The sequence below is a fragment of the Drosophila simulans genome, chromosome 2L, assembly GCF_016746395.2.
Source record: "Drosophila simulans strain w501 chromosome 2L, Prin_Dsim_3.1, whole genome shotgun sequence".
Classification (NCBI taxonomy): domain Eukaryota; kingdom Metazoa; phylum Arthropoda; class Insecta; order Diptera; family Drosophilidae; genus Drosophila; species Drosophila simulans.
The window spans coordinates 16,561,072-16,586,158 of NC_052520.2; the positions used below are offsets into that span (position 1 = coordinate 16,561,072).

At 42.5% G+C, this 25,087-nt stretch overlaps 4 protein-coding genes across 8 annotated transcripts; 2 read left to right on the top strand and 2 right to left on the bottom strand.

The window, feature by feature from the left end:
* Positions 1–349: 349 nt before the first annotated feature.
* LOC6739243 (trans-1,2-dihydrobenzene-1,2-diol dehydrogenase) lies at positions 350–19,153 on the bottom strand. The gene is made up of 5 exons (XM_016168984.3): positions 19,014–19,153; positions 1,587–1,991; positions 1,249–1,528; positions 945–1,191; positions 350–891 (listed from the first exon to the last, which is right to left on the bottom strand). The coding sequence occupies exons 1-5, from the start codon at positions 19,075–19,077 to the stop codon at positions 469–471; spliced, it is 1,419 nt and encodes a 472-aa protein (XP_016025243.1). The 5' UTR covers positions 19,078–19,153; the 3' UTR covers positions 350–468.
* LOC6732563 (mucin-2) lies at positions 3,180–14,201 on the top strand. 4 transcript variants are annotated; one of them, XM_016180265.3, is made up of 3 exons: positions 3,180–3,436; positions 9,765–10,028; positions 11,583–14,201. In XM_016180265.3, the coding sequence occupies exons 1-3, from the start codon at positions 3,427–3,429 to the stop codon at positions 13,922–13,924; spliced, it is 2,616 nt and encodes an 871-aa protein (XP_016025244.1). In that variant the 5' UTR covers positions 3,180–3,426; the 3' UTR covers positions 13,925–14,201. The 4 variants fall into 4 exon arrangements, with proteins under 4 accessions (XP_016025244.1, XP_039146966.1, XP_039146964.1 ...); XM_039291032.2 differs by lacking the exon at positions 3,180–3,436 and adding an exon at positions 5,566–6,102; XM_039291030.2 differs by lacking the exon at positions 3,180–3,436 and adding an exon at positions 5,566–6,081.
* LOC6732564 (diacylglycerol O-acyltransferase 1) lies at positions 14,776–25,052 on the top strand. Of its 2 annotated transcripts, none has more exons than XM_016180266.2 (10): positions 14,776–14,930; positions 18,183–18,546; positions 18,603–18,731; positions 18,789–18,880; positions 18,949–19,001; positions 23,485–23,593; positions 23,664–23,807; positions 23,864–24,174; positions 24,235–24,507; positions 24,568–25,052. In XM_016180266.2, exons 2-10 carry the CDS (start codon positions 18,194–18,196, stop codon positions 24,799–24,801), a joined length of 1,698 nt encoding a protein of 565 aa, XP_016025245.1. In that variant the 5' UTR covers positions 14,776–14,930; positions 18,183–18,193; the 3' UTR covers positions 24,802–25,052. The 2 variants fall into 2 exon arrangements, with proteins under 2 accessions (XP_016025245.1, XP_016025246.1); XM_016180267.2 differs by having other exon boundaries at positions 14,780–14,857.
* On the bottom strand, positions 19,198–23,284 carry LOC6732565 (exportin-2). The gene is made up of 7 exons (XM_002079648.4): positions 23,047–23,284; positions 21,694–22,553; positions 21,139–21,622; positions 20,768–21,070; positions 20,546–20,702; positions 20,189–20,489; positions 19,198–20,114 (listed from the first exon to the last, which is right to left on the bottom strand). The coding sequence occupies exons 1-7, from the start codon at positions 23,129–23,131 to the stop codon at positions 19,377–19,379; spliced, it is 2,928 nt and encodes a 975-aa protein (XP_002079684.1). The 5' UTR covers positions 23,132–23,284; the 3' UTR covers positions 19,198–19,376.
* Positions 25,053–25,087: the final 35 nt, after the last annotated feature.

A 25,087-nucleotide genomic window follows, 5' to 3' on the forward strand; every position in this document is an offset into this window, starting at 1 on the left:
TGACAAAATCTCACTGAAAACGATTAGATATGCAACTATGTATATCGCTGCATATAACAAATTTTTGATAAGTTTGATAACATGCATTATACTTCCAACTAAATTTTGTATTTAAACATGGTTACACATAAAGTTATAAAGGAAAATTTCAGAATCATTAACAATAATACTAAGCAAATCTGGGAAAAATTGTTTTATAAAAAATTAAAATTCCAAATTCACCACAGCTGTTTATGGCAAAGCTTTTTAAGCAGTTTGAACTTTGATCAATACTTTTTAGCCTAGACACGAACCATTTAGCCATATTTCACTCTTTAGAAGCAGAGCGATTCGTTACAACGCAAAGTTATCAGCTTAATGTTAATTTATTTTCACTCGTTGAGCATTGTCGATTTCTTTAAAAACATTATAATCCGGTGATAAGATTAGTGTCTTCCGCAAGCATGACACCCTAAATTTCAATTTCAATCAATGACCTTTGACCTGGTCTTTCACCTCCTGCCGACTGATTTCCAGACTTCCACCCATGCTGACATCCTCCACCACCCGGCACGTCTCGCTGGCCAGCTCCTCGGGATCCTTGACTATATCCTGCACATTCTCGATCTGCTTCTGCAGATCTGAAACCTCGTTGCGATTGGCGAATTCACCGACTCCCAGTTCGGCGTGGATGGTGTCCATCAGATTGGCCAGCAGGAGACTCTCCTTGTGACTGAAGTCATCGCTCTCCGTGCTGCCCTTCAGAATGCAGTTGCGCACTTCCTCCGCCTCGTAGCACATGCCCAGTCGATTGTGGTAGTGGGTGGGTGCCATCTGATCGCCACCCGGCAGCGGGAACTCATAATCCACCTCCTCGGTGATCAGACGCGTTGGGCACCAGTAATTGTTCATCTTGGAGAAAAAATATACATAATGCAAGATTTCAAACTTTATGCCAAACCCACCTTAATGGAACCATCCTTGCCTTGAATAACCGCCTGGTTGCTGAGCTTCTTTTCGGAGCTGACCTCGATGAGGGCCCTCTTGCCGCGCGTGAAGCACAGTTCAATGTCGGCAGACACGTCCACGTGCTCCGAGTTGACCCTGCCACTGACCTTGAGGCAGCGTGGTACTTCTCGAAACACCCACAATCCCAGCTGCATACCGTAGACACCAAAATCATTGGTGACTCCGCCGTAGAGTCCTAGTCTCCTGCAAATTTGCCGATGTAATATGTGCTAGTTGTCCCATCTACGTTTAAACTCTTACCCCTGCGAAACGGGCAGGCCCAAAGTGCAATGGACTTGCTTTATTTCTCCCAAACGGTTTCGCAGGATCTGATGCCGCAGGTAATGATAGGCGGGCACGCATCTGGGCCACATTCCCTCCATGAGGAACAGACCGCGCGCCCGCGCCTTCTCCAGCAGCTTGGTCACCTGCTCCTCCGTCATGCAGAGCGGCTTTTCGCACAGGACGTGCTTGTCGTGGTTCAACATCAGGTGGCACAGCTCCGAGTGTTGGGGATTCAGGGGAGAAATGTACACGACATCTGTAATTTATGATTAAGTAGATGCTTCACAGAATGTAGTAGAATGTAGTAAGCTCACCGACATTTGGGCACTTGGCCAGATCCTCGAAGCTGGTGTACACGTTCTCCACCTGATGGCGCTCGGCGAAGGCGAGCGCGTGCGACTGATAGGCAGCCACGCAGGACACGATGCGATGGTGCTGCTCGGGCAGGACACTCAGCGCCGCGGCAAAGTCATCCGCCATCAGGCTGACGGGTGCGATGCCCCAGCGCAGCGTTGGCCCCTCGTCCATCACCCAGTCGCCCCTCTCGAGGATCGCCTTCGAGTCGGCCTTGGAGGAGGGAAACCGATTGATGTGCAGCTGGCGTGGTCGGGGTCGCCACATATTTTGGTCACCCATATCGCAGCCAACGAATCCGAATCTGCCCCGGCTGCCACCCGACTTGGCTGGTGAACTTGTGGCATGACCTGTGGGCAGGTTATCTGCGGAGTGGTTAGTAGGCATTACTCACTTCTAGCAGAGAAAACTGCACTTAGAGAAAATATGTTTAGCGTATATTATTAGCAAAGTGTTCACAAAGGTTTAAAGCTACTTTTAAAATATACCAAATTTTCAACATTTCAGTGCTTGCATTTAATATTGGTTTTGGAAAACTACTTCAGGGAGTAGTTATAATTTTTTTTTTAAATTATTTAATTATTATTTATTCTTCGAGTGTACAACTGCTGGTGACGATCGGTATCTACTTTGTCGCGTAAAACGCATTTCATTCATACAATCGAGCGCTTTTCCACGAATTGGCGAAATTGCGGGTGTTGGTTTTGGCCGCCGGCAACCGGTCCGGACTGCGCTCCATCCGTGGACATGGACGTGGACCATCTACGTCGAAACCGAGACGACGGGCGCATTATGTGGCGCTGTTTAGTGCGTCAGTTCCTCCATAATTAGTCATATTTGTTTAGCATCACAACTTGTGAATGACTCGCTGCCGCTCGTTGCAGCTCAGTCAGGTTTAAAGCCGCTTGTTTTTATGTTTGTTGTGTTGCTTTTCTTTTACTTTTTGTTGGTTGGTGTCGATATTGTTGTTGTTGTGGTCGTATTGGCCTGGTCCTGGCCAAGTTGGCCAAGTTGGGAGCTGCCTGGGCCGCGCACTTTGCGCTTCGTTCTGTCCGCATTCGAATTTCACTTTCTTTTTTAGAAACTAAACATCGGACTGCTTGTGTATTTATCACCGCACTGCCTGTCGAATGAGTCGCTGCACTTTGACAAATACTTTGGAACAAGTAAAGAAAAAAGGCATCTAACTTATTGAAAATTCGAATAAATACCAGCTTAACAAGTACTTAAGATGATGTTTAAGATACTGTTTAAATTCAAAGTGCATTAAAAATGTAGTAAATATGTATGGCTTGCATATATTTATGTTAAGTCAATTCTTCTGGTTGATAGAGCATATAAAATTCGGTTTCTTCCGCAGCTCAACCTGCCACCTTTCGCGGCTTATTTCACTTTTCAATAACTCGAGTGCGTGCAACAATGTACGGCAGCGAGTGTCCGCTTCTGTGTGCGAGTGTCGATGGTGGTGCGTCGCAACAAAAAGCAAAAATTTGTTTATCTAATTAGCAATGCGCCGGGCGACGTCTTTTTTCGGGGCGGCAGAGCTTTTCACCTGATTTAGCATGCATGGCAGGCGGTGCAAGTGGCAAGTCGATGGCCGTAGAAATTGCCCTAACCCCAAATGCAAAGCGATAAAAATATGTGCGAGCCGCGTTTTCGTTTGGCCAACGAACGAAAGTGTTCTATGGGTGTGCAGACGCTCCAAAAAAAAAAAAAAAAAAATTAAACAAAAAATGCTGAAAACTAACCAAAGTCCAAAATGAGAAGAAAACACAAACCAACTCTCGCCCCGTGCCGGAAATGTCTTTGTGTAAGTCATTGCGAGTGTGTGTGTGTGTGTGTGTGGGTGAAATTATGTGCAAGTGAAAGGTTGCCTAATTTCTGTCATTAAGCTACACGGGCACGAGCAGGACATAGAAATGCACTCAACAAAATTGGGGCAAACACTCACATCACATTCAGACAATAGATCGATCAGAAATAAATATAAATTTTGTCTTAATTAATTTTTAATTTATTAAAATATCCATTAATACATAAAGCATAGATTTATGTACGACCAAAAAATAATCCTGACAGCATCAAAATAAATTTACATTAATAAATGTTTGTTGTTACCAAACTCCTTCTGGAAAATATTTTTAGCTTTGATTGCATTCCTTTGCATATTGTTTATAGTGTAGCAGGAAGTGGGTGGGGGAGGGGTGGGGGGAGGGGTGCGCGACAAGAGCTGACAGCCGGAGCACACAAATTTGCCATGCGTGTGTGTTTTGATGACTCTTTCCCGAGAGCGACGACACGGCGGAGACGACATGTTCATTAAAGCCGGAGCAGCGTCATCTTGGCCGCCATCAGTTGCCGGTTCCTCTGGTGCACCGACAAAGCAAATAAATACTAAAATTTGCATGCCTGCAACATAAATCGTCGCAAAATATTAAACAAGTCAGCAGCAACAGTTGAAATCAATAAATTTATTGATACAATTTACACGGCCGAGTGGGCTGCCAGATAGCTAGCCGGCCACATGCAACATTGGCCGCATGCAACACATGCGCTAATTAAGGGGGTTCCCACTAGCTGGCGGGGGTGTCTTGGCAAATGCTGCACTTGAGATGGCAAGATGGCCTTGCAAGTGGCCACTGAACAAGTTAACGAGCCTGGCCAAATGACCAACTGACTGAGGAAACCCAATTGGTGATTTCAAGGAGGGGAAAAGGAGGAAAACAAATTACCGTGGGGGGATTTAGTGAGCTACATTATACAGTGATTTGCGATGATTTGGTCCTTACTCAGACTCGATTTCATCGGAGAAAAACCAGCAAAATAAATTTAAAGCCATTTAGCTTAATTTCGATTGCATTTTAGTTATGTGAAATTAATTTAGTTGGTTTTTCATTCATAAAAAGTGGGCCGAAAGCATTGAATTTACTTAGTTCTTGTCAAAGTTTTTAGCAAAAAAAACAAGGGAAAAAAGAAAGTGGAATGATTTGCAAACATTTAAAATTCTGTAACGACAGGTATTTGGGAGTGTGCATAGATATTTGCGTGTTGTGCCATTCTAAGTTTCGAAAGTCATGCGTCAAGTTCGTTGCCAGAGTCTTTCGATTTGCAATACGCTGTTTGTTCGATGTTTTTTGCAACACTGCGCCTATTGACACCTCTAAAGAAAAGGGGGACAAAGGGAGGCTCTGTGGCCAGCAAACAACATAATCTTTCCGCAGCCGTTGCCATTTCTTTTTATTTTATTTTATTTCTTTATCATACTGACGAGTTTCGTATGCATGTCTGTCGGCTTACTCTAATCTTCCCCTCAACTACGCACACGCCCAGCAGCAACAGCAACGCCAATTGACAGCCAGTCATGTCATGACTATTGCCAATTGTTTTTGCTGCCCAAAGCTTTTAACATATTTTACGACCCGATTGCCAGTAGAAATTTATTTTGGATGTTTGCTTTTTATGCAACAGGTGGCAGCGAAAGTGTAAGTTTTGGGGTATAGAACTAAAATGATATATTCCTTTGGATTTTCGATAATTAAATCGTTTTAATAACCGTTGGTACTAGAATTTTATTTAGTCTTTCCTAAAATCTAAATTTCTGCAAATATCAAAGGAAAATAAAATCAAACCTAATCAGAATTCTTGGCTAGCAGCGGTCACATGTTGCAGGTAGTGAAAAGTGAGTCTGCCTTTGGGCAACGACTACAAACAGGCAGCAACAAAAGCGAAAAGACGACAACTTTGGTGACGAAGTCGACTGCGCTGCCAACTGCGCTGGCGACGCGTGTCTTTATGGATTCGCTTTGGCCAAAAGCGTTGGTCAAAAGCGTTGCGACGGCGGCAACACCACGAAGACAAGTGCAGGCTTTGCTTTTCAGCTGGTTCGATGTACCTGAAAATCTCAGCCGAAGCCGAAGTCGAGTGCTGCCTGCGTCGACGACGCTGCCGCTTTTAACAGTTTCGAATTTTAGTTTTGGCCAAGACCACGCGAAATCAGTTAACAAACGGACGCGTTTTGAAACGGATGCACTGGTTGGTGGCACTGGCAAAGCGAAGCGAAACCTGAAGCGCCTGAACCTCTGGCTCCTCCATAAAGATCCCAGGTTTTGTCCCAAAACCCGAGGCCGTGCGAATGTCTGTCGGTTTCGGCGGCAGAAGCTCGAAGAGCTGCTATCTTCATCGGTCGCGCTGGTCGCTTAAAAGTGAAATTTACTGAATGAAATGAAATGTCTTCTGGCCAGCCTCACTGTCTGGCCGAGTGGCTTTGTGTTTGATTACTGATTTGTGACTATTGTCGGCAAGGAAACGACTGCGAATTAGATTGCCGTTTCAAAAGGATTAAAATAACAACCTACGAGTACAAATTATAAAAGACTTGACTCGCGGAACCGCTAAAATATTTGTTCCTGTGCCAGTGACATTGAATGGCCAGACGATTGGCCGGGAAAAGGTGATGTAAGATCCTGCATAGATTGTGTAAGCTTGTGAAAGTGAAAGAACAAAACGTACAGGAAAGAAAGTGCTTAACTAATTTAAAAATGTAATAATAAATAGAACTAAGACTTCAATGGAAAGCTTAACTGTCAAAGGAGATAAAATATCTGTGTATCTAATGGCTAATGAATATTTATTTGACATACATAGATCGGTTGTTTGAAGCGTGATTTGAAATAATCTTGTACGACTATTTATTGCAATTGAGTTAAGATTGAGTTTAGCCTTGATACTTTAATACTTGAGTACTCACTGCACTTAGAAGTTACTTTACATTCGATGAGAACTATACGTTCCAAACAAAAAAGAAAACGCCAAGCCCACGATACTTTTCCCCTAAGGTTCCCAGACGCCTTCAGATTAAAAATTTTCCCAAAATTGCTGCGCGTAATAAATCATATTACGACCCACTTGTAGCCTGTTAGAATCTCTAAAGTAACATTTTACTAAAAAGACTTGGTCACGATACATTGTCGATGGACATTTTCCCGCATTTTCCATCCATCAACTCTCGGTTTTCAATGGTATAATCCATGAGTGCGGATGTTGCACATAAAATACACCTTTCTTCGCCAGCGAAATCGAGTGCTTTGTCTCTTTTACGATCTTGCATCTTTGCGCAAAGAATTAAGACGCTGAATGGCGTTAAAGCCGGCGCTTATGCCAACGAAAAGCAGACAAACAAACGGACATCACTCATACGCCGTGTGTACAGAATAAAAGAGGCGATGCAAGGCAAGGAGAGAAAGGGCGCACATACACTTGATTTTCCAGGCACTCCCGGGCCACTCGGCGCATTTATCTTTCACTTAAAGTGAAGATGACATTCTTTAAATGAAATTAACTGCCGGCAACAAAAAGCCTGAAGCTGCAACTGCAACTGGCGCTGCTGTTGTGCTGATGCATTTGTAGATGTTGCTTATGCTGCTGCTGCTGCTGCTAATGTTGCTGCTGTGGCAGTTGCTTCTGTTGGCAGTTGGCAGCTGCTTTGGCTGCAATTAGTATTTGTCTTTGGCTAATACGCTGCCATGTTGGTATGCATCTCAGTGCGCCAGTTTCTTGTTGCTCGTGTTGCAGCTACTGCTGCTGCAGGTTGCAGGTTGCTGCGTTGCTGCTGCTGCTGCTGCTGGCATAAAAACTGTCGCGCACTTGAATGGATATTTGGTCTCGGCTTCGGTTGTTTGTCTATTTATTGGTCTGTTTGCTTGCTCATCGGCTTTTTATAGCTGCCTTTTTTTTACACACATTGGCTTAGCCGTCCACTTAACAGCTGTCGCTTTGAGTGCATCGCTCACTCCATCTCCATGTCTCAGTGATTTTTTCTTAATCCCAGTGCCTCACAGCGCCTTTTGGACTTGATGGAGCCTTTTGGGTTCGATGTTGTGGGCAGCGTTTGAGTGCCTGAGTGACCACTTTTATGATACACCGATCGCAAGTGCTTGGAATGCATTTATGATAGGAGACCATACCGTTTTGACATGGCGTGGGTTGCTCAATCAAAGGGGTCGAGATCCTGCGAATTACTGGAAAGTTGCGGGAAAATAAGACTAGTTTTAGTGCAGCAGGTGCAGCGGCATTGCTCCTTAGCCAATTGATAAGAAATACTACATTTTAACATGAAAAACCTACTTTTTAACTTTATGGCTCAGCTTTTGGTTGTAGCTTTTTTATATGTGAAATCATAAAAACCGACTTATATTTTTTTAAAGCATTTAAAATTAATTGTATAATAAATTCAAACTGACCAAACAAATTAGTTTGTTTTAATAAAAAAGTAATCAAGTTTTTTAATTGAAACTTTAGATCTTTTATATCATTCCATCTCTTACTCGTTTGCCTGTCTGTCTTTAAAATGTTTTTATTTTACTTTTTTTTATTATCCTCGCACTGCCACAAGCTGAGTGTCCGATATTAGAATAAATAGATAGCTTTAGTGATATTTTCTGTTGAATGTTAAATAATATCTCTTAAAAATTACAACGACAATTCTTTGAAGTTCCATTTAATTAGCATATGCGACAATCGCCTAATCATTAGCCGCAACACTCACTTAGCAATCGTCACATTTCTCTTGTCATGTAAAGCTAATAAAGTTAAATAACACGGAAATTATGCGTAATTAAACGCATTATGCAAAGCCGATGTAAGATAATAAAAACAATTAAATAACTCACACGAAACGAGAGCGTCAAAACAAGTTAAGCCTACCGCATAAAAATGCGATTGCTTTAATGAAGGAAGCGGGGGAAAATTGGGGGAAATTAGGAGCGATACTTGGAAAATGCGTTGGTCAAAAAGTTGGCCGGGATAAATTATTATCAATTGCAAGTCCATCATCACCCCTTCCACGTTTCTTAGCCGTCGGCGAGTTTTATTTGATTTTAATTGCTGCCATAGCAAGATGTTTGCCATTTAATGGCTTTATTTATGCGTGTAGTAATCAAGTTAATTTTTACGATTGCCGCCGAGCGCGATGCACCAGCAACAACAACAACCGTAGCAGCATGCAGGCAACAACAAGAAACCCGTAGAGCTGCTGCAAAATAAATGCAAATTTTCTTTTATGATCAAAAAGCACAAGTTTCACTTTCGATGGGAACGAATCGCCCGGCAAGCGCAAGCCGCAAAGAAATATTCACAAAACCAAAAAAAAAAAGAAGAGACAAAGATGACATGCAACTTGGGGAGGGAGATGATGATAAGAAGCCCTTAGGACATATTTTCGAGAGGAAATGCAGAAGAAAGAAAGCCAAAAAGAGCAGAGCCGCCGCCCACCCAGGTCGTATACATCATCTGACCGCTGGCATTCAGTCCCCGGTCTCCTGGGAGTCTTCGCTTTAATCACGTTGTCTGTTTGCCCTCTGCCGCACAATGCCATAAATTATGAATTAATCGTATCAATCTTGGAGAAGCCTCTTTTATCAGACCGATGCATTGCTGCGTTTATAATAATTTTAACTTAGAAGTTGCAGTTATTCACAAATAATTGTATGTCCTTTGAACGTTAAGTTTGTTGCTTAAGTCTTTTGTTTTCCCAAAAATTACATTAAAATTACATTAAAATTGGGAATAATCGCTATTTTCATATTTAGTATTTTCCGTAATAAATATCATATGAGATTCCAATTAAAATGATTACAATAGTTCGTGTAGTTTGTGTCCTAAGTCTTTTGTTTCAGGACATTTTACGTTGCTCAAATTTGGTATTTTAAATTAAAGCCTTATCGTTTAATAAATCTTCTCGCTTATTTTTCCCTCAATCAGCCTTATTAAAATCCGATTTGTTAAAACAATTTACAATTTAATACCTTTTCATTAATAAATCGAGCCAAGTGAAAGGTTAATTTTCTTTACTCTTTAGTTTATATTAAACGGACATTCCATTTTATGATCACAACTAAAAGGCTACCTGAATTTCATACCAGCTCTAAATTAACTGGCCAACGATCTGGATAACAACCTGTTAAGTGAGTCGAATGCAACCACCGCCAAACTTCCTCATTCACGTCCGTTGTTATCCAATAGTTAAGAATCAATTGCGGTGGCTGAAATTGCACAGATCGAGTTCGGCGAACACAATCGATGTTGGCTATTAAATCATCAGCGAGTCATAACCGAAACTGAACAATTTAACAAAATTCCAGATAAGACGAGAAGCAACAAGAAAACACCCCAGAGACACCGATCAACGAACCAAGCCAGCCGCAAGATGATTAGTGAACGCCACAAGAGCCGCGATTTGGTTACGATACTTGGCCTGTTCCACCTCCTGCTCCTCGGACACGCCTCCGGCGACCATGTGGTCGAGGTCTTGGCTCAATCAACAACCGCATCCACATCACAGCCGCAGACTTTGGAGACGATTGGCAGCCAGGATGGGGCTGCTCTGACGCCCGGTGCGACAACAGGTGAGCGAACAACGTACAACAACCGCAGCGAAATGAAAAATATGAAAGATTTGCACTTTGATTTTGTTTCGCCAACATAATTGGGTGCCTGGGTGCGGAGAGCGGGCACTATTTTAATGGCCAGCATTAGGAGATCAAACAATTTTGAACGCAATCATGCGAGGCATTTTAATGCGAATGAAAGTGAAAATCGTCTGGCAACATTGTTTCGTGGTCACAGGCAATTATGCAAGGATAAATGGGATACAGATGCATGTGCTCGATTGGCTGCGATTGGAGTGGCTCCGGTTAAGCCGAGCTACCCATTGTAGGCAGAGCGCGCCCACCCATTATGAAAATGCAGTGGAAGGGCGAAACGACGCAGTAAATACCCTACAATATTAATAGGATTTTATCCGACCAATACGAAAGTAAATAAATATTATGGAATTCAAAGAAATTAGCCTGTTTTAGGTGTAATTAATTCATTTTCCAACAAAATCCTCTTATATGCGACATACTTTGTCTACCTGATGTGGACTGTTTAATATTTAAATTATCAGACTAGCGAATCAATTGCCTTTCATGTAAGCGTTTTAAATGCCAATTGGTACAAGGAGATCAAGATGCCAGAGTGGCCATTTCCGCTTGTGTCAAGTGCATGTCCTCACGTCGAGAAGCTGGGAGCTTATAGCTCCGCATGCCTATGCAACCGCTCAAATGGAAAGCGATTTGTCTGGTTTTAGCTAATAATTTATCAGGCCTCCGCATTCGCAGTCGTCGCCTTCGCCGCCTCTGCCATTTATTTTTCCTCAGCCCGTTGATCAGTCAATCAGGCAATGGCGAGCTAAGACCGAGCCGAAATCCAAGTCGACCCAAGTGGCTCCAATGAGACTTTGTGTCTGTCTGTTTGCGGTGTTGATTGCCCATGGTCGTGGCCCCCACTGATCAACGCCTGCCGGCGGAGGAGCCACCAAGTGTTGTCTGCCAGGTGGGCGTTGGGTATCACAGTTTGTGGCGGCTTCACCTCTGACTTTGGCTTTATTAAGAGCCACATGGCGCGCAGATAAGCGGCTTGTGGCTGGGGTTTCGGATTGGATAGAGACTCCTATCTAGCACTCTGTATGCAGGCGTTAAAATCAATTTATGCAAAAATTACTTGAAAGCCATTTCAGTTAGTTACGAGAGAAGTTCGATGAGATGGGACAGGATTATTATTAATCCTTGGACCTCTTCACTCTTGAAAGCATCATTAATGTAATTACTTAAAACCATTATACTTAAGAATCCAATATAATACCAATTCCATCATCACAATGCATGAAAATGCTAATAAAATAAATTCCTCTGGCTCCCCTCGCTATGAGCAACCAGGATGCCATCTTGGCCAAGTGACGGGACAAAAACATTTGTTAACACTTTAACGAGTTTGGCCATGGCCAATAACTCCGGGCTCTACGCTGAATCTCTAGCTTAAATGCCCGCCGGCCAATTGGGGGGCAATTAAAGTTGCACTTGTAAAAGTAAATTGATACGGTGCTCAATCATCATACCCCTGCGTCTTCTCTTTCACAGCTCCACGGCTGGACCCGAACAACAACAACGAGTGGCGTCCTCTTGGCCACGGGGATCCACTGCAAAAGGATCCCACCTACGACTACAGTCCGCCGGCCTTGGATCGAGTACGCTACTGGGCGGAGAACAACAGCACGGGCCAGAGTAATCCAGAGGCCAGGAAAAAGGAACTACCACCAGAGGTTCTTCGCAACAAAACGAAAAGTGAGGTACTGCTCCTTGGAGTGGCAAGTGATCGCGTAAGGGTACCCCACTCCCATTCATATCCACCAGTTGGTGGCTTAGGCCATTATCAGCAGCACCACCACCAGCAGCTGCAGCAGCACCAGCAACAAGCTAAATATGCGGCCATCCGGAGGAGCTACTATGCCCCCACCCAACAACAACATAACCCACAAATGCCACAGCAAACCCATCATATTCCACAGCATCAACATGTCCAGCAGCACATGCCGCCCACCCATTTGATGCCACCGCCCATGATGATGATGAAATCAAGTGGTTCGTCCGTTCCTCCCATGGAATACAGACACAGTATGATGGCCACGGGAGCGCCCACCTCTTACATGAGCCTCAACCATATGAGCTCCCCAACTCCCAAGCAAGCGATGACTTCCTCAGTGATTTACCATCAGCAACCGTCAGCGATGAGCCACCACACCTCTTTATCCTCTTCAACGCCTTGGATGACCAGTCGGCCACCATATCGTTTGAGTTACTCAGACCCCCATCTGCAGGAATCCATGCACACATACAGCTTTTCAAGGCCCCATCACCAGCAAACGATGATCTACTCGCCCAACTCTCTCCCAGGTCAACAAAGTGGATCAAAGACAGGTCTTAGGAAGCCGTGGCTCCATGAGCTACTCCAAAAAGAGGTGGTGGTAACGTCAAAGCCCAAGGTTAAGCCCACAATGCCAGCCACAAAATATTTGATGGGCACAACCAAGCCACATCACCCACAAGCATCTGTTGGCTTTGGTATGAGTTCCACCCGTCCTCCATTTACCTATGCACCCGTGACATTTGTACCGGGTCCACCCACCATAGCAGTTCCCACTGTGGCCACTAGAAAAGAACCCCAACCGGAAATCTATATCACACCCACGCCCCAAACAAGTAGCTCTGGTTTTAGACCCATGATGATGAGCAGCACTACCACCGTGGGAACCACTCCATCGACCACGACTACAACTTTGCCCATTTATCAGCGAGCCAGCACAACCACCAGTAATCGTTTACTGATCCCCCAGACTAGCAATCTAGCGCAGAGACCCACAGTGGCTCCTGCTCCCAGTGAACCCACCACGGACTCTCTTTTCTCCCATTACAAGCAACCACCGAAGCCGCTACTAGGACCCATGTACCTCATCATCGAGGGTCATTCGAAAGTGAAGACCTACGGTCAAAATGAATTGGATCCACATAGTCCGAAGATAGTGCCGGTTATCTCCAAGAGGGAACCAGTGGTTAGGATAGCCGATCCTAATGAGAAAAGGGGAACTGTGGAGTCCTATCAGGTAAAACATTTGCACACCAAAACCACGCCAATGACAACGACAACTACGACTAATAAGCCCACTACCATGAAACCTACGACCACAAGGGCTCCTCAAAAAACTCCTATATATAGCACCACTAAGGCTCCAGTAAGCACTAGCACTACAACCGTTGCCACCGCTACAAAAACCACAACTTCAACAACCACCAAGTTGCCCATAAGCAGCACTACCCCTTTAATTCCACCACAACCCACTCCAGAAAAGCCAAGCGGTGTAAACGATCTGCTTAGTCTACTGGACAATATGTTTGCCGATGCCCAAAAGATAGCCTCATCCACTGATGCACCTTTGGTAGCAAGTTCTACTACGAGCACCGTGCTGAAGCCAGTTAGCACCAAGTTGTTGCCACAGCAACCGGAACCTAGGATATCCAGTAAAGCGGCGGGCATAGAGAGTCTCCTTGAAGATGACACCCATGAAGATGATGAAGCTGGCGAAGGTCTGGGGTCACCGATTTCCACTGAAACACCACCTCGGGCAACACGTCAGGTATTTGACTATGATCAATTGCCAGAGTCACGGATTAAAGACGGGGTCACCACCAGAGATGATATTATGGAATACAATGATGAAGATGAGGAGGAGGGCATTGAGGATGATAATGAAACGGTTACTGAAAACGATGAGGACGAGGAGGAGGGCGAGGCTGAAGAGCCAAACAATTTACTCAAACGAATCGATCAATTTGTGGATGATGTGGACGATGGTGAAGACGACTTGGAGGATCTTATCGAGGGTCTGGACGAGGACGAGATCGACGAGAGGCGACAGCAGCATTAGCCCAAAACATGCATTTTTCTTGAACTGCGCTCTATACCAAATCTATCAGAAACTTTTTCTCACGCCTAATACGTTCTTGTACATAAGTCAGCTTTAATTGAAAATGTATTTATTTGTTGTTAGTTGTTAGGCCCTGCTGGCGTCACAATGTGACTGCGTTCTATACCCAATGTAATTCGAGCAAAGAGTTTTCGTTGTGTAATTAAGCATTAAATTATTGAAATTTTTCTACGTTTTTTAGTTGTTAAGTGTGAAAATAATAAAAACTAAAACGAAATACGACATACGAAAATTAAAGACAATAGAGCCATCTATTGGGGAGATCAGTCCAGTGCGCCACCTAGTGCATAATAAGAGGCAACTGCACTGGAGAGTCTTTGTCTTTCTACACAAATATTTAAAAAGGGGTAAGTTGAAATACTGATGGATAATACAAACATATTATCTCATTGTAAAGTATGTCTATATCCTTCATGCTCACTGGGAATAATTATACATTGAAGAATAACACAGTTGTTTTTCTTTTCTACGAATAATTATAATTTGCTTTTCAAATGTACCGCCACATTTCCTTCCAGTAAATATCGATCGCTCACTGTTTGATACCGATAACCCAAGATTATCTGACAGTGTTGACATGTTAGCGGAAAATGTGTAAACAAAAGACAAATCGTTTGTGAGTATTCATCAATGCAATATTTTTACTTAGTACTTGAAGTTCTACCTTTAGTACTGCTATCGACTACTATCGGCGATTGTGGCTCCTGCTGTATTACATTTGTGTTTCCCGCCAAAAAAATAATTTTACGCTAAGCTCCGGGCATCACTGATGTCCAGCCTATTGCTTTGTTTATTTCCAAATGTATTTTCCAAGCGTCAGTTGAGAACTCGCCGTCGAAGCGTGCGGTTTACGGTAAAAAGAGGCCGCTTCCAGTACGTGAAAATAAGTCTGCTCTTGTTGGAAGAAACAACAAAAACTTGCCAATTGGATTAAATTGTGTGCAAGGTGTGCTAAACTGAGTAGACAAATAATATATTGTTAACTGAGTACAAACAATAGAAGGCAATCAAAGTTCACAGAGCTCAAGTGGAAAATTAAACGATTAGTGTGAGAGTTTTTTGTGTGTTTGTTTACGCTTCTTCGGCGATCTTCGTTCTCTGTCTAACTCTCGCTTTTGTTTGAAGTTTTCGATGGCGGAGTAATGAACTTGAGCGAATAAGAAGAAGATCTGCAAGTGCAGTTGTTCCAATCGGAAATGTGTTTCTGGTAGCCACTGAAAAGAAAACAAAAACAACAAGTGGCAAACACGTGCAGTGTGTTTTGGTGACTCAAAGCCCATTAAAGCGGCTTAATTTTATGATAACAGCAGTTAAGCTGATAAAAAACAAGAGAAACCTAACAACAAATCGTATATAATCGAATATAGAGAGGCTATATTTTTGCATGCCATATAGCCATCATAAATTAGTGAAACTATCTCCGCCTTCCCTTGAATTAAATGAGCGGTGATAATGTCTATATAACTAAATGTGTGAATGCGTGTGCATATATTTGACCAATGGCTGTATAACCTTGATCCGGGCATTGCGTCGCGAACTAAAAAAATAAAACATTTCCGAAATGTGGCGTCGTCGCCATCAAACAGAAAAAGTCAAACAGTAAAAACCAAACAAACTTCTATGCCAAAAAACCGGTTTATGCTGAAAACCCAAACAGAGAGTACTTCTGACCGGAGATAAAACGACCCAGCAAAAGAGAGAGCGTGTCTCTGGTTGGGAAAACAAATTCCATTCCACTTAGGAATTATCAGTCGCACGGCAAATGTCAGACTCCGGCTGATAAGAGCATTGTTGTTACCCTCTGATTAGAGGAAGCCGGCGAAATTTTTGTGTCTTTTTCCTCTCGATAATTTGTAGGCTACAGTGAAGCTTGTCATGGTTAACTTCAAATTACATTAAACTTTGAAAATTCAGTTTATGTTTGAAATCAATTATAAATATTTCATTCCCCAAAGTTAGCATACCTATTTTAGATTGATTCCAGCAAAATCGCCTCTTAGAATTTCGACTCTAGCTGGGTATGCATCCGTTTTACATGGTAAGGGGCAAGGAAATTGTGATTAGGGTGGCCCAGCCAGACATGTCTACCCTGGCAACATGATTACGTGGGGATTATGCAATCTCCGAGTTTATGAACCGCAGCTTGATAACCTTTATCAATCGATGTTCCATTGGTCGGCGTTCGGCACTCAAGTTGATGAATCGACTGAGTTACTGACCTACTTTTATCATCGCTAAGGAGAGTTCTTCCTTATAAAGCTGCAACCGGTTCCGGCAGTAATTATCCGTCCATGTAGGACACAACTAAGATGTTTGGAATATTTTAACGATTTTAAGGTCGCCGTAGGGCACAGTGCATTAAATAAAAATCAACAGTGCTCACTAAATTGACGAAACTTTTCCAAGATCCATTATCATTTTGCTGCAGTTACCGCTGTACCGCCCCCACCTTCGACTGTTTAAATATAAACCGAAAGTTCAACAAACTAATCGTCAAACCGCAAAGAGCATTCAATTCAGGTTCGGTTTCCACATGCGGGTTGTATATGTATGTTCTTACATATCTATTCAAACAGCAGCGGTCACAATTCTAGTGCACTTACATATATCAAATAATGAGACGTTGAGTAAAATACATTTTCAATAAGAACCCACACCAAGTTGACAGTGCATTAATCTATTACCTTGGACTTGAAAATATCTTTACAGTACTATCCTGATTATCTTATTTGACCTCTCTTGTGTAGTTTCTTGCAGGGATTTATTATATGTATATTAATGGGTGCATATATATCTTTGAGTGCTCCATGTACATCTCGGACTGCCGCGGTCCTCGATGACTGGAAATTACTCATCATTCAGTTGATGAGCCATGACGAGCTCCGACTTAAAGTTCTGAATGACGTTGCGTCACGGTGACTCGACTGAAATCGTTCTGCACTCCCCATGAACATATGAGATTGGAGTAAATGTCTTTGTTGCACTTGGATCAGTTCAACGCACTGAATAATTATGTAAAACTTTGTGTTTTTCGCCAGTGGAATACTAAATACACGCTGCGAGACAAAAATTGCTAAAATTCTTCAAAAAATATTGCAATCCTGAACTCGAATCGTATACATTTCAACTTTCAAAAGCCATTACTCAAAAAGGTTGGCATCTACGATCACTTAAATTGATTTTTCGGTTCATAAGCGATAAGCAGCGATAGTGATCGAACTTTGATGTCAAATAAACAAGGTATCAACAAACTATTCGAATAAAACAATTAGGTGAAATTGTTGCCTTCGTAACATGACGTTGATTTTGTTACTTAAGATTTCTTTTCGACAGATAACACACAAAAATTTCGTCATATATGTAGGTATTATAGTGATTTATAAATATTAAATAATTGCTGAGACAACAATTTCCTAATCGTATCTTGCTACTCGTTGTTTAACACAAACAAGTTACGTGAACGCAAATCTATAACTCGAATCGCATTTGTATTCAAAAATAGAATCTGCACATATAATAAACGGTTGATGATTCTTGGGTTCTATACAATTTTCATTGCAAAAGTTGGCTGTGATTTGGATTTTTGAGGCTTAACGGCGATAATGCCCTCCCATTTGGTTGACATGCGATCTTGACTGTGGGAGCTAATGTCAAGTACGATCGCAGCAGCTTTACAACTGGTTTTACACGATTTAAGTGAGAAGCTGTTGGCTTAACCACATTATCAAATGCGGGTTCAATGTCTATGCAAATCGGTATCTGATTACTCAATCAGCAATCTAGTAGTCAGCTGAACTTTGACCGCAAGCCGCATTTTGCTTCTGGTTTTGTCTCTTCTATTTACTCTATATTAGAGCTCTATTTACTAATAGATTAATATATGACCCGCTTCAGTAAGCAGTAAAACGATTTTCATAAATAAAAACCAAGATATGTGATTAAGACATCTTATTACTTAATTACCCTCATTACGTCTTATCTGAGTTGCGTATTTATTCAATAGATAAGCGGCTCCGAAAATGCCTCCGCTGATTAAAAACGCATGGGATCCAATCTGAGTTATTTGTGTGTCAAAATAAAAGCACTCAAACATTTTATAAGGGATACCAAAACAAATCTTATCTTTGCATTTCAATTGCAAATGGAATTTGCGATAAGCTAGAAGTAATCATTATAAATTGAAATTTTATTAATATAGAGACCAGCACCATGACCACCAATAAGGATCCCCAAGATAAGGAGCCAGGGAAAGCAGAACAACCGACCAAGAATGGCGGATCCAGCGGTGTTGGAATCATGAAGCGCTTGAGAAGATCGGCGTCCGCCACAGAGCATAATCTTAGCAGTCTAAGGAATCGCAAGTCAACACAAAACCTATTCGATCAGCACGGGAATCCCATCGATCTGCGACAGTATCGTAAGGTTTTGGATAAGGATGAAAATGGTAATGGAACCAACGGATCTGAGAAGAAGCTGAGATACAGGAGAACACAAAGTGTGACTCGTGCTGAGGAGATTTCCAATAAAGAGGAGAAGCAGAGAAGAGCACAGCCTGGCAGACCGTAAGTATGGGAAATTAAACTACTTAAGCCTAAATTGAGGGTTTCGCCTCTTTTAGAATCCATCGGCCACGAGATTCCCTGTTTTCTTGGAGTTCTGGATTTACCAATTTTTCTGGACTGGTGAACTGGGGATTTCTACTGCTCTGCATTGGAGGTCTGCGTTTGGGCTTGGAGAATCTTCTAAAGTAACTACGATGATCTTAAGTAGAAGTACAAGTTTTAGCTAACTCCCCATTTCTTAGATATGGCATTCGCATCAACCCTCTGGATTGGTTCTTCTTCATAAGCGGCCACAACGAAGGCGAAGGACATAACGCCCTAATCCTGAGCATTTGTAAGTACGAACAAAATCAAGGATTACGCAAACGAAATCGATAACCTTCATATTACCATCCTTTACAGACTCTTTAGTGCACATATCGCTCTGTTTGGCTGTGGAGAAGGGTCTAGCCATGGTAAGTACTCACTTTGATAGCATCTCACGCCTAATTTCTTCGATCGCGACTTGAAATACGTTATTAGCTTGAACATGGCTTATATGCTAAATTTCGAAATATCTAGTTAATTCTAAATTCACAATTTGGAAATTGAGTGAAGGTTGTTGACAAGAAATGATTTGTTTATCAGAGGGAAAAGTATGAAACACACCAGTTTCGGAAAACATAACTTTTAATTGTTTACAAAACTTACATATAGATACATTAGATACAAATTTTTAATGACAATAAACTGGGCATGCAATGAATGATCGAGTGCGTTTATGCATAAATTTTCGAATGTATGGCGAGGTTTGATTGCGCGATGAATGAGCTCCAAGTCGGTCGATTCCTTTAGGCAATGCGTACTCCAGCCTGATCACAATATTTCTGGAGTACTTGCTTGTATTCCGGCTCCAGGGGCGACAACAAAGTGGAAAATTCTCCTGCCCTAGCCTGGGCAAACTTAGAGAGCGAAGTTGCTAGAAACTGGCGAGCATCCTTAATCTCAGCCAGGTGATCCTGCTGGCTGGGCTGAGCATGAGTCAGTTGGGCAAATGCCACTTGATAGCCCGAATCGGGATCTTCGGCAACTCCTGCTGGCTCTCCTATTTCGAGACCCATCAATTTCTCTGGTGGTCGTTCAAAGAGATCGATTAGAGAATGCAGCAGTCGTGGCCAGAAAGTAGCGTACTGCTGCTGCAATATTTCTGGAGTTTCAGTAAGGAGCTTAGTGACACCCACGGCCACCATTTTGCGATCCTGCTCCTTGGGAACCTTGCCCATTTCGGTGATGAACACGCGATCCAGCAGCATGCCAAACAGGTTAGGCTGAATCTCATCTATCAATTGAGCCATCTGACTGCCACTGAACTTAATCACATAAAAGCTGAAGAAAATAATGATGCCGCTTAAATACTTCGGAGTCTTCGAGAGAGACAATCGCTGGAAGAGCAAGCCAAAGATCTGTCGAAGATTGGTTTGAATCTCAGCGGGAGGGTAGTAGGAAAGCAGATTCTGGAGAAGATAAAACCCTTCATGGTCATTAGCCTTGGAGGCAATCATCTTTTGGAATATTCCCAGGATTCCGCTCTGAAATATATGTTGAAAATTTTATAAGATTGGACTCTGTAAAATGAAATGTGTGATATATAATAATAACTTACCAGTTTACCCAAGGCTTGAATCTGAGCAGATCCCTGCTTGATGAAAGCTGAAATCAGTCGAATTAATGGTGTGACATTTCCCGTCCTGTCCCACAGAGCTGGGGACAACAAGCAAGGGAACAAAGCCCAATAGGGTTCCGGTATGGTACCAGTGCCCTCGCGCATTTCCAACAGCACAGAAAGCATCTGGAAGACGTAGGGCATAAATTCGACAATGTCCTGCTGTAAGATGCCCTGGAAAACTGGGAACAAGGCCTCCTCAAAGGAGCTCACAGCCGAGCTATCGGCCTGACAAACAATTCTAGGGAAAAAGAAAATTTGTTATTGGTCTTTAGCACCAAAATGCATTATACTTACTTTATACACAGAGCCAGCGTTTCAAAAAGATAATGGTTAAAGTGCGGACGCGAAGGATTCTTGGCCACTTGGGTGAGAATCTCGGTAAGCCGTGGAAGGGCGACGCCCATAAAGGGCATGGCAGCCGATTGCAAGACCGAAAAACTTCGCATAATGGCTAATAATAATAATAAGAGATTTGTTAACATACTAGAAACGTATAGGATAGTCCCCCAAACTCACCTTTCATTACGTACTCATTTTCTCCGGAACCTGGAAGCGAAAGGGTCGCAAACAATCCACTAATAAGTTCATTTGTGTAAGGTGCCAAGATCTGTGGACCAAACACGATCGTGTTGCTAGCATCCCGCATAGTAAGGATCTTCTCCACTGAACAAGCAGCATAGCTATGAACAACAGAGCTTTCGGCGGGGAGATGTCGAATAAGCTGGGGCAGGCAGCTTGCTAGGACTTGGGGACCCAAAATGCTGCGGAACACCATTACATACTTAATGGCAGCAGCCTTAAGAACAGGAAACTCGTTAACTGCAAAGAGAATTTAAAGAATGCAGATATAAGATGATCGAATTGGGAAAATGGTTATTTGGGCTTACTGTTGGGTCTTTCCAGTTCTGGAATAATTTGCCGGGCACAAAATTCGGGGAGTGGAACCAACTCCGAGGTCTGTGTGATGCCATGCTTTTGAGTTCCTCCTCGAGATGCCCACGAAGTAACCAAATAAATTGCCGTATCCTTTGACCTCCAATTGGTAGCCGGATTCTCCTTGTACTTGGTCAACAATCTCTCTAGATACTGGCCAAAAATGCCAAAGATCTTTTGCTCAAAGTTGATTGATAGAGTCTTGACCAGATCACATGCCGCCCGACGTCGTGTGTCAATGTCAGAGCCTTCAATATCCCTTCGAATGTACTCCTCCGGACTGTCCTCGAAAATTTCTTCATCTGAGGGCCTGATGTCTAGATTGGGAATGACAACTTTATCGCAGATCTGCGCAAGAATCTCCGGATTCTCGAAAATGCTCTGATAGTGCTGGCGCTCTGCCACCACAGAGAGAAACTGTAGAGCATGGGAGACCAACTGCGCGCAAAATAGGAATAGAAAAATTATAAGATTAATTATTGAAAAAGAGTGTTGTGTCGGTTACTTACTGAATCGTACTTGGTTTGCAAACTGGTCTTGACCAGCAACTCCCAAACTGCAGTCACAAATTGCTCCATAAATGGCTTGAACTCCTCGTCGTACTTTTTCGCATAAAGGCAAATGTTCTCGCAGACTTGAGCACGCAGATGCTCTAGAACACCCGCATCCTCATCATCAGCAGTACGCAGGGATGGCACATCCGCGGCCAGTTGCTGGATAAACGCTCCCATCCACGTATTGATATTGTCCTCAAAGAACTCCGGCAAATCCTGGGAGTTGAGCGAGAAAAACACCTTGTTCACAAGAACCAAAGAACCGTAGATGACCTTCAGGGCGTCGGCATTGTTCTCGTGCACCTTGGTCAACTGCATTGTGGCCTGGAGCAGGTCTGTCAGAGGTTTAGCCATGCGATCCAGCACAAATTTGATCTCCTCCCACAAAGCCTGCGACTTAAACTCATAACGATAGCGCTTGAACAGCGAATGTGCGGTTTGCAAAACGCCGTTGATGACATTGAAATCACCAGAGGCAAATCTCTCCACCATCTCGTCGATAAGCTGCGGCCATTTTTTGGGAAAATCATATTTGCCTATGATGCTGACCGCGTCGCTTAGTTGTTTTTGCAATGCCACCGGTGAGTGGAGCATTAGTGTTACGATCAAGGTCTTAATTGTATTCCTGTCACTTTCGTGGATGCGATCCGGTCCATCGCTGTCCAGGTGGGCTGCCCAATTCCGCTTAATATAGTTTTTAAAGGCAATGGCTCCCGCCACCCGCGTGGTCATGTCCATTTGGGCTTTGTCTATCAGATTGAGCAGTAAGATCGGGTAATTCTGCTGCAGTTCCGTGGATTCCAAAAGTTTTTCGGCTATACAAGTAGAGAAGGAAATGGTGTGTTTGTTAGAACTACATACATATGGAAATTGGATGTTGCAAATATATATAAGCAACCGATATGGAGCTTAAAGTGTTCCTCGTTGAACTTAATATATTTATAAAACAAGCAAAAAGTTGTTTATACAATTTTTTCAAAAGCTTGGTTATGGTGCGGACTCCATAAGTATGAAAAATATTGAGATTTTGGCATGCCTTAAATAATCCTAAAACTAGGGCTATGGTTTTGAAAGCTGGCTTGGCAACAGTCATATCAAGATCAGCTAATCTCGATTCAATAAATAAGAAAGCTGCGCGACTGTAAAATTCAGTTGACGTGGGGAGAACTTGTGGAGCATTTCAAATGGATTTAAAAACCGTATTTTTCATTGGCGTCGCCAAAAACCATTTCCCGCGCACATATACATCAGCACCCCTGCACGCATGTGCAGTTGTGTGTGTGCACACGCATTCCTACACACACTTACCCGGCCGGCGGACATTTGGATCGGCGCTCAGCGTCTGCTGCAAATAACCGGCCAGCAGCTGTAAATTTGCCTCTGTCACTTCCATTTTGAGTCAATTTTCTTTTTGATGGTCCTATTCGCTTTAATTTATATCACTTGTGGCTTGTTCCTCCACAGTCTTGCAACATGAAATGAAATCGCAATTCGTTTTCGCACACAATGCTCGCAGATCTGGAGATGGAACTTAGGGCGAGTTTTTAATATCGATTGTTTATTAGTGATGAGAGAAGTTACCGTTACAGGAATTCGATGGTTTTAGAATTTAAATGTTCATATCACAAACATCGCGTATTGATACTTTACTAATTTAGTATCATTTGTCATGATATCAAGTCCTGTCTTCAAAAGATACTAACAAAATGAATTAAAAATTAAACCAAATTTGTAATTCTTTTCCAGGAAATAATTGCAGAGGGCTTGGGACTGTTCATCCAGATAGTCAACATTGTTGTCTTGGTTTGTCTGCCGGTGGTAACAATTCACCTAAAAGGGCATGCTTTTAGTTTGAGTAAGAAATTAACTTAATTTAGATGTATTTTAAATGATGTAATTATCTGTTAACCTTTAAATTTCTTTAGTGGGCGCTTCAACAGTTTGCTTCTTTTACTCTGTGCTGTTTCTAAAACTTTGGTCCTATGTACAGACGAATATGTGGTGCCGTCAGACTTACTATCAAAAGAATCCGCGGGAGCGTCGACCAAGCATAACTTTGGCGGAACTAAGTATGTTGGTATCTCTCAACCGTATGTCTTATATTAAAAATTCATCTTTCATCCAGAAAAAGGAGTTTTGAATGGAGGTGAAGAAGACGAGGATGTTTCAAAGCTGGTGCAATATCCTGATAATCTCACCTACAAGGATCTCTTGTATTTCCTTTGCGCGCCCACGCTCTGCTATGAGTTGAATTTCCCGCGAACCTCGCGCGTGCGCAAACGCTTTTTGCTGAAGCGTTTATTGGAGGTGGTGATTGGAGTGAATGTGGTTATGGCATTGTTTCAACAATGGATTATTCCATCGGTTCGGAACTCCCTGATTCCGTTCTCCAACATGGACGTGGCCTTAGCCACTGAGCGACTCCTTAAACTTGCGGTTGGTAGAGTGCAAATTATAAAACGTTTAAATATTATTTAATAATGTTTATTTAATTAGCTACCCAATCATCTTTGCTGGCTCTGCTTTTTCTATCTAATGTTCCACTCTTTTCTCAATGCGGTGGGCGAACTGCTGAACTTTGCTGATCGCAATTTTTATTGTGATTGGTGGAATGCGAATAACATTGATACCTTCTGGCGTACATGGAACATGCCAGTTCATAGGTGGTGCGTGCGTCATCTCTACATCCCTGTGGTCCAGATGGGCTATTCCTCAAGACAGGCCTCTACTATTGTCTTTTTGTTTAGTGCCGTCTTCCATGAATATTTGGTATGAGGGCTGATATTTTGAATTTGAAATTTTTTACAATAATATAATTTATATTTCCAGGTTTCAGTTCCTTTGCAAATATACAAGATATGGGCATTTATGGGCATGATGGGTCAGATTCCCCTATCGGCCGTATCCAAATCCATTGAAAAGAAATTGGGTCCCCGAATGGGCAATATAATCGTGTGGGCTTCCATTATTCTCGGTCAGCCTCTGTGCATAATGGCCTATTATCACGATTATGTCGTCCAGCATTTTAAGAACTCGCTCAACGGCACCGACTACAGTAGTTAGGTTTCAAAAAGGTCAACATTTTAAAATGAGGCACCACTGAAATATCTGCATTGGTCGGGTCCGTGTACTTTTCGTAATTTATAAGCCAGAATGCAAGTTAAGAAGGAAACTTGTGATTGCCAATTTACAAAGCATATTTTGACTTTTGCACATGCATGTAGTACTGATTAACACAAATAGATTGTTATTGAATGCATTTGTTAATGAATTTAAGTGTCATGTAAATAAAACAAATTTTAAACTAAATAAAATGTTTTCTATTCTTAAATTATATGAAACGAACAAA

Excerpts from the sequence above, each read along its gene's own strand:
- LOC6732563 (XM_016180265.3), top strand. Across the intron at positions 10,029-11,582 it reads GACGCCCGGTGCGACAACAG|CTCCACGGCTGGACCCGAAC; the intron begins GTGAGCGAACAA and ends TCTCTTTCACAG.
- LOC6739243 (XM_016168984.3), bottom strand. The coding sequence starts at position 19,077 with ATGTTCAAGCTAATAACGTATTTCAAGTCGCGATCGAAGAAATTAGGC. Across the intron at positions 1,192-1,248 it reads GGCCTGCCCGTTTCGCAGGG|GAGACTAGGACTCTACGGCG; the intron begins GTAAGAGTTTAA and ends GCAAATTTGCAG. Across the intron at positions 892-944 it reads GCAAGGATGGTTCCATTAAG|ATGAACAATTACTGGTGCCC; the intron begins GTGGGTTTGGCA and ends TTTTTCTCCAAG.
- LOC6732564 (XM_016180266.2), top strand. The coding sequence starts at position 18,194 with ATGACCACCAATAAGGATCCCCAAGATAAGGAGCCAGGGAAAGCAGAA. Across the intron at positions 18,881-18,948 it reads CGCCCTAATCCTGAGCATTT|ACTCTTTAGTGCACATATCG; the intron begins GTAAGTACGAAC and ends CATCCTTTACAG. Across the intron at positions 19,002-23,484 it reads TGGAGAAGGGTCTAGCCATG|GAAATAATTGCAGAGGGCTT; the intron begins GTAAGTACTCAC and ends ATTCTTTTCCAG.
- LOC6732565 (XM_002079648.4), bottom strand. The coding sequence starts at position 23,131 with ATGGAAGTGACAGAGGCAAATTTACAGCTGCTGGCCGGTTATTTGCAG. Across the intron at positions 20,490-20,545 it reads ACGCTGGCTCTGTGTATAAA|AATTGTTTGTCAGGCCGATA; the intron begins GTAAGTATAATG and ends CTTTTTCCCTAG. Across the intron at positions 20,115-20,188 it reads TTCAAGCCTTGGGTAAACTG|AGCGGAATCCTGGGAATATT; the intron begins GTAAGTTATTAT and ends CATATATTTCAG.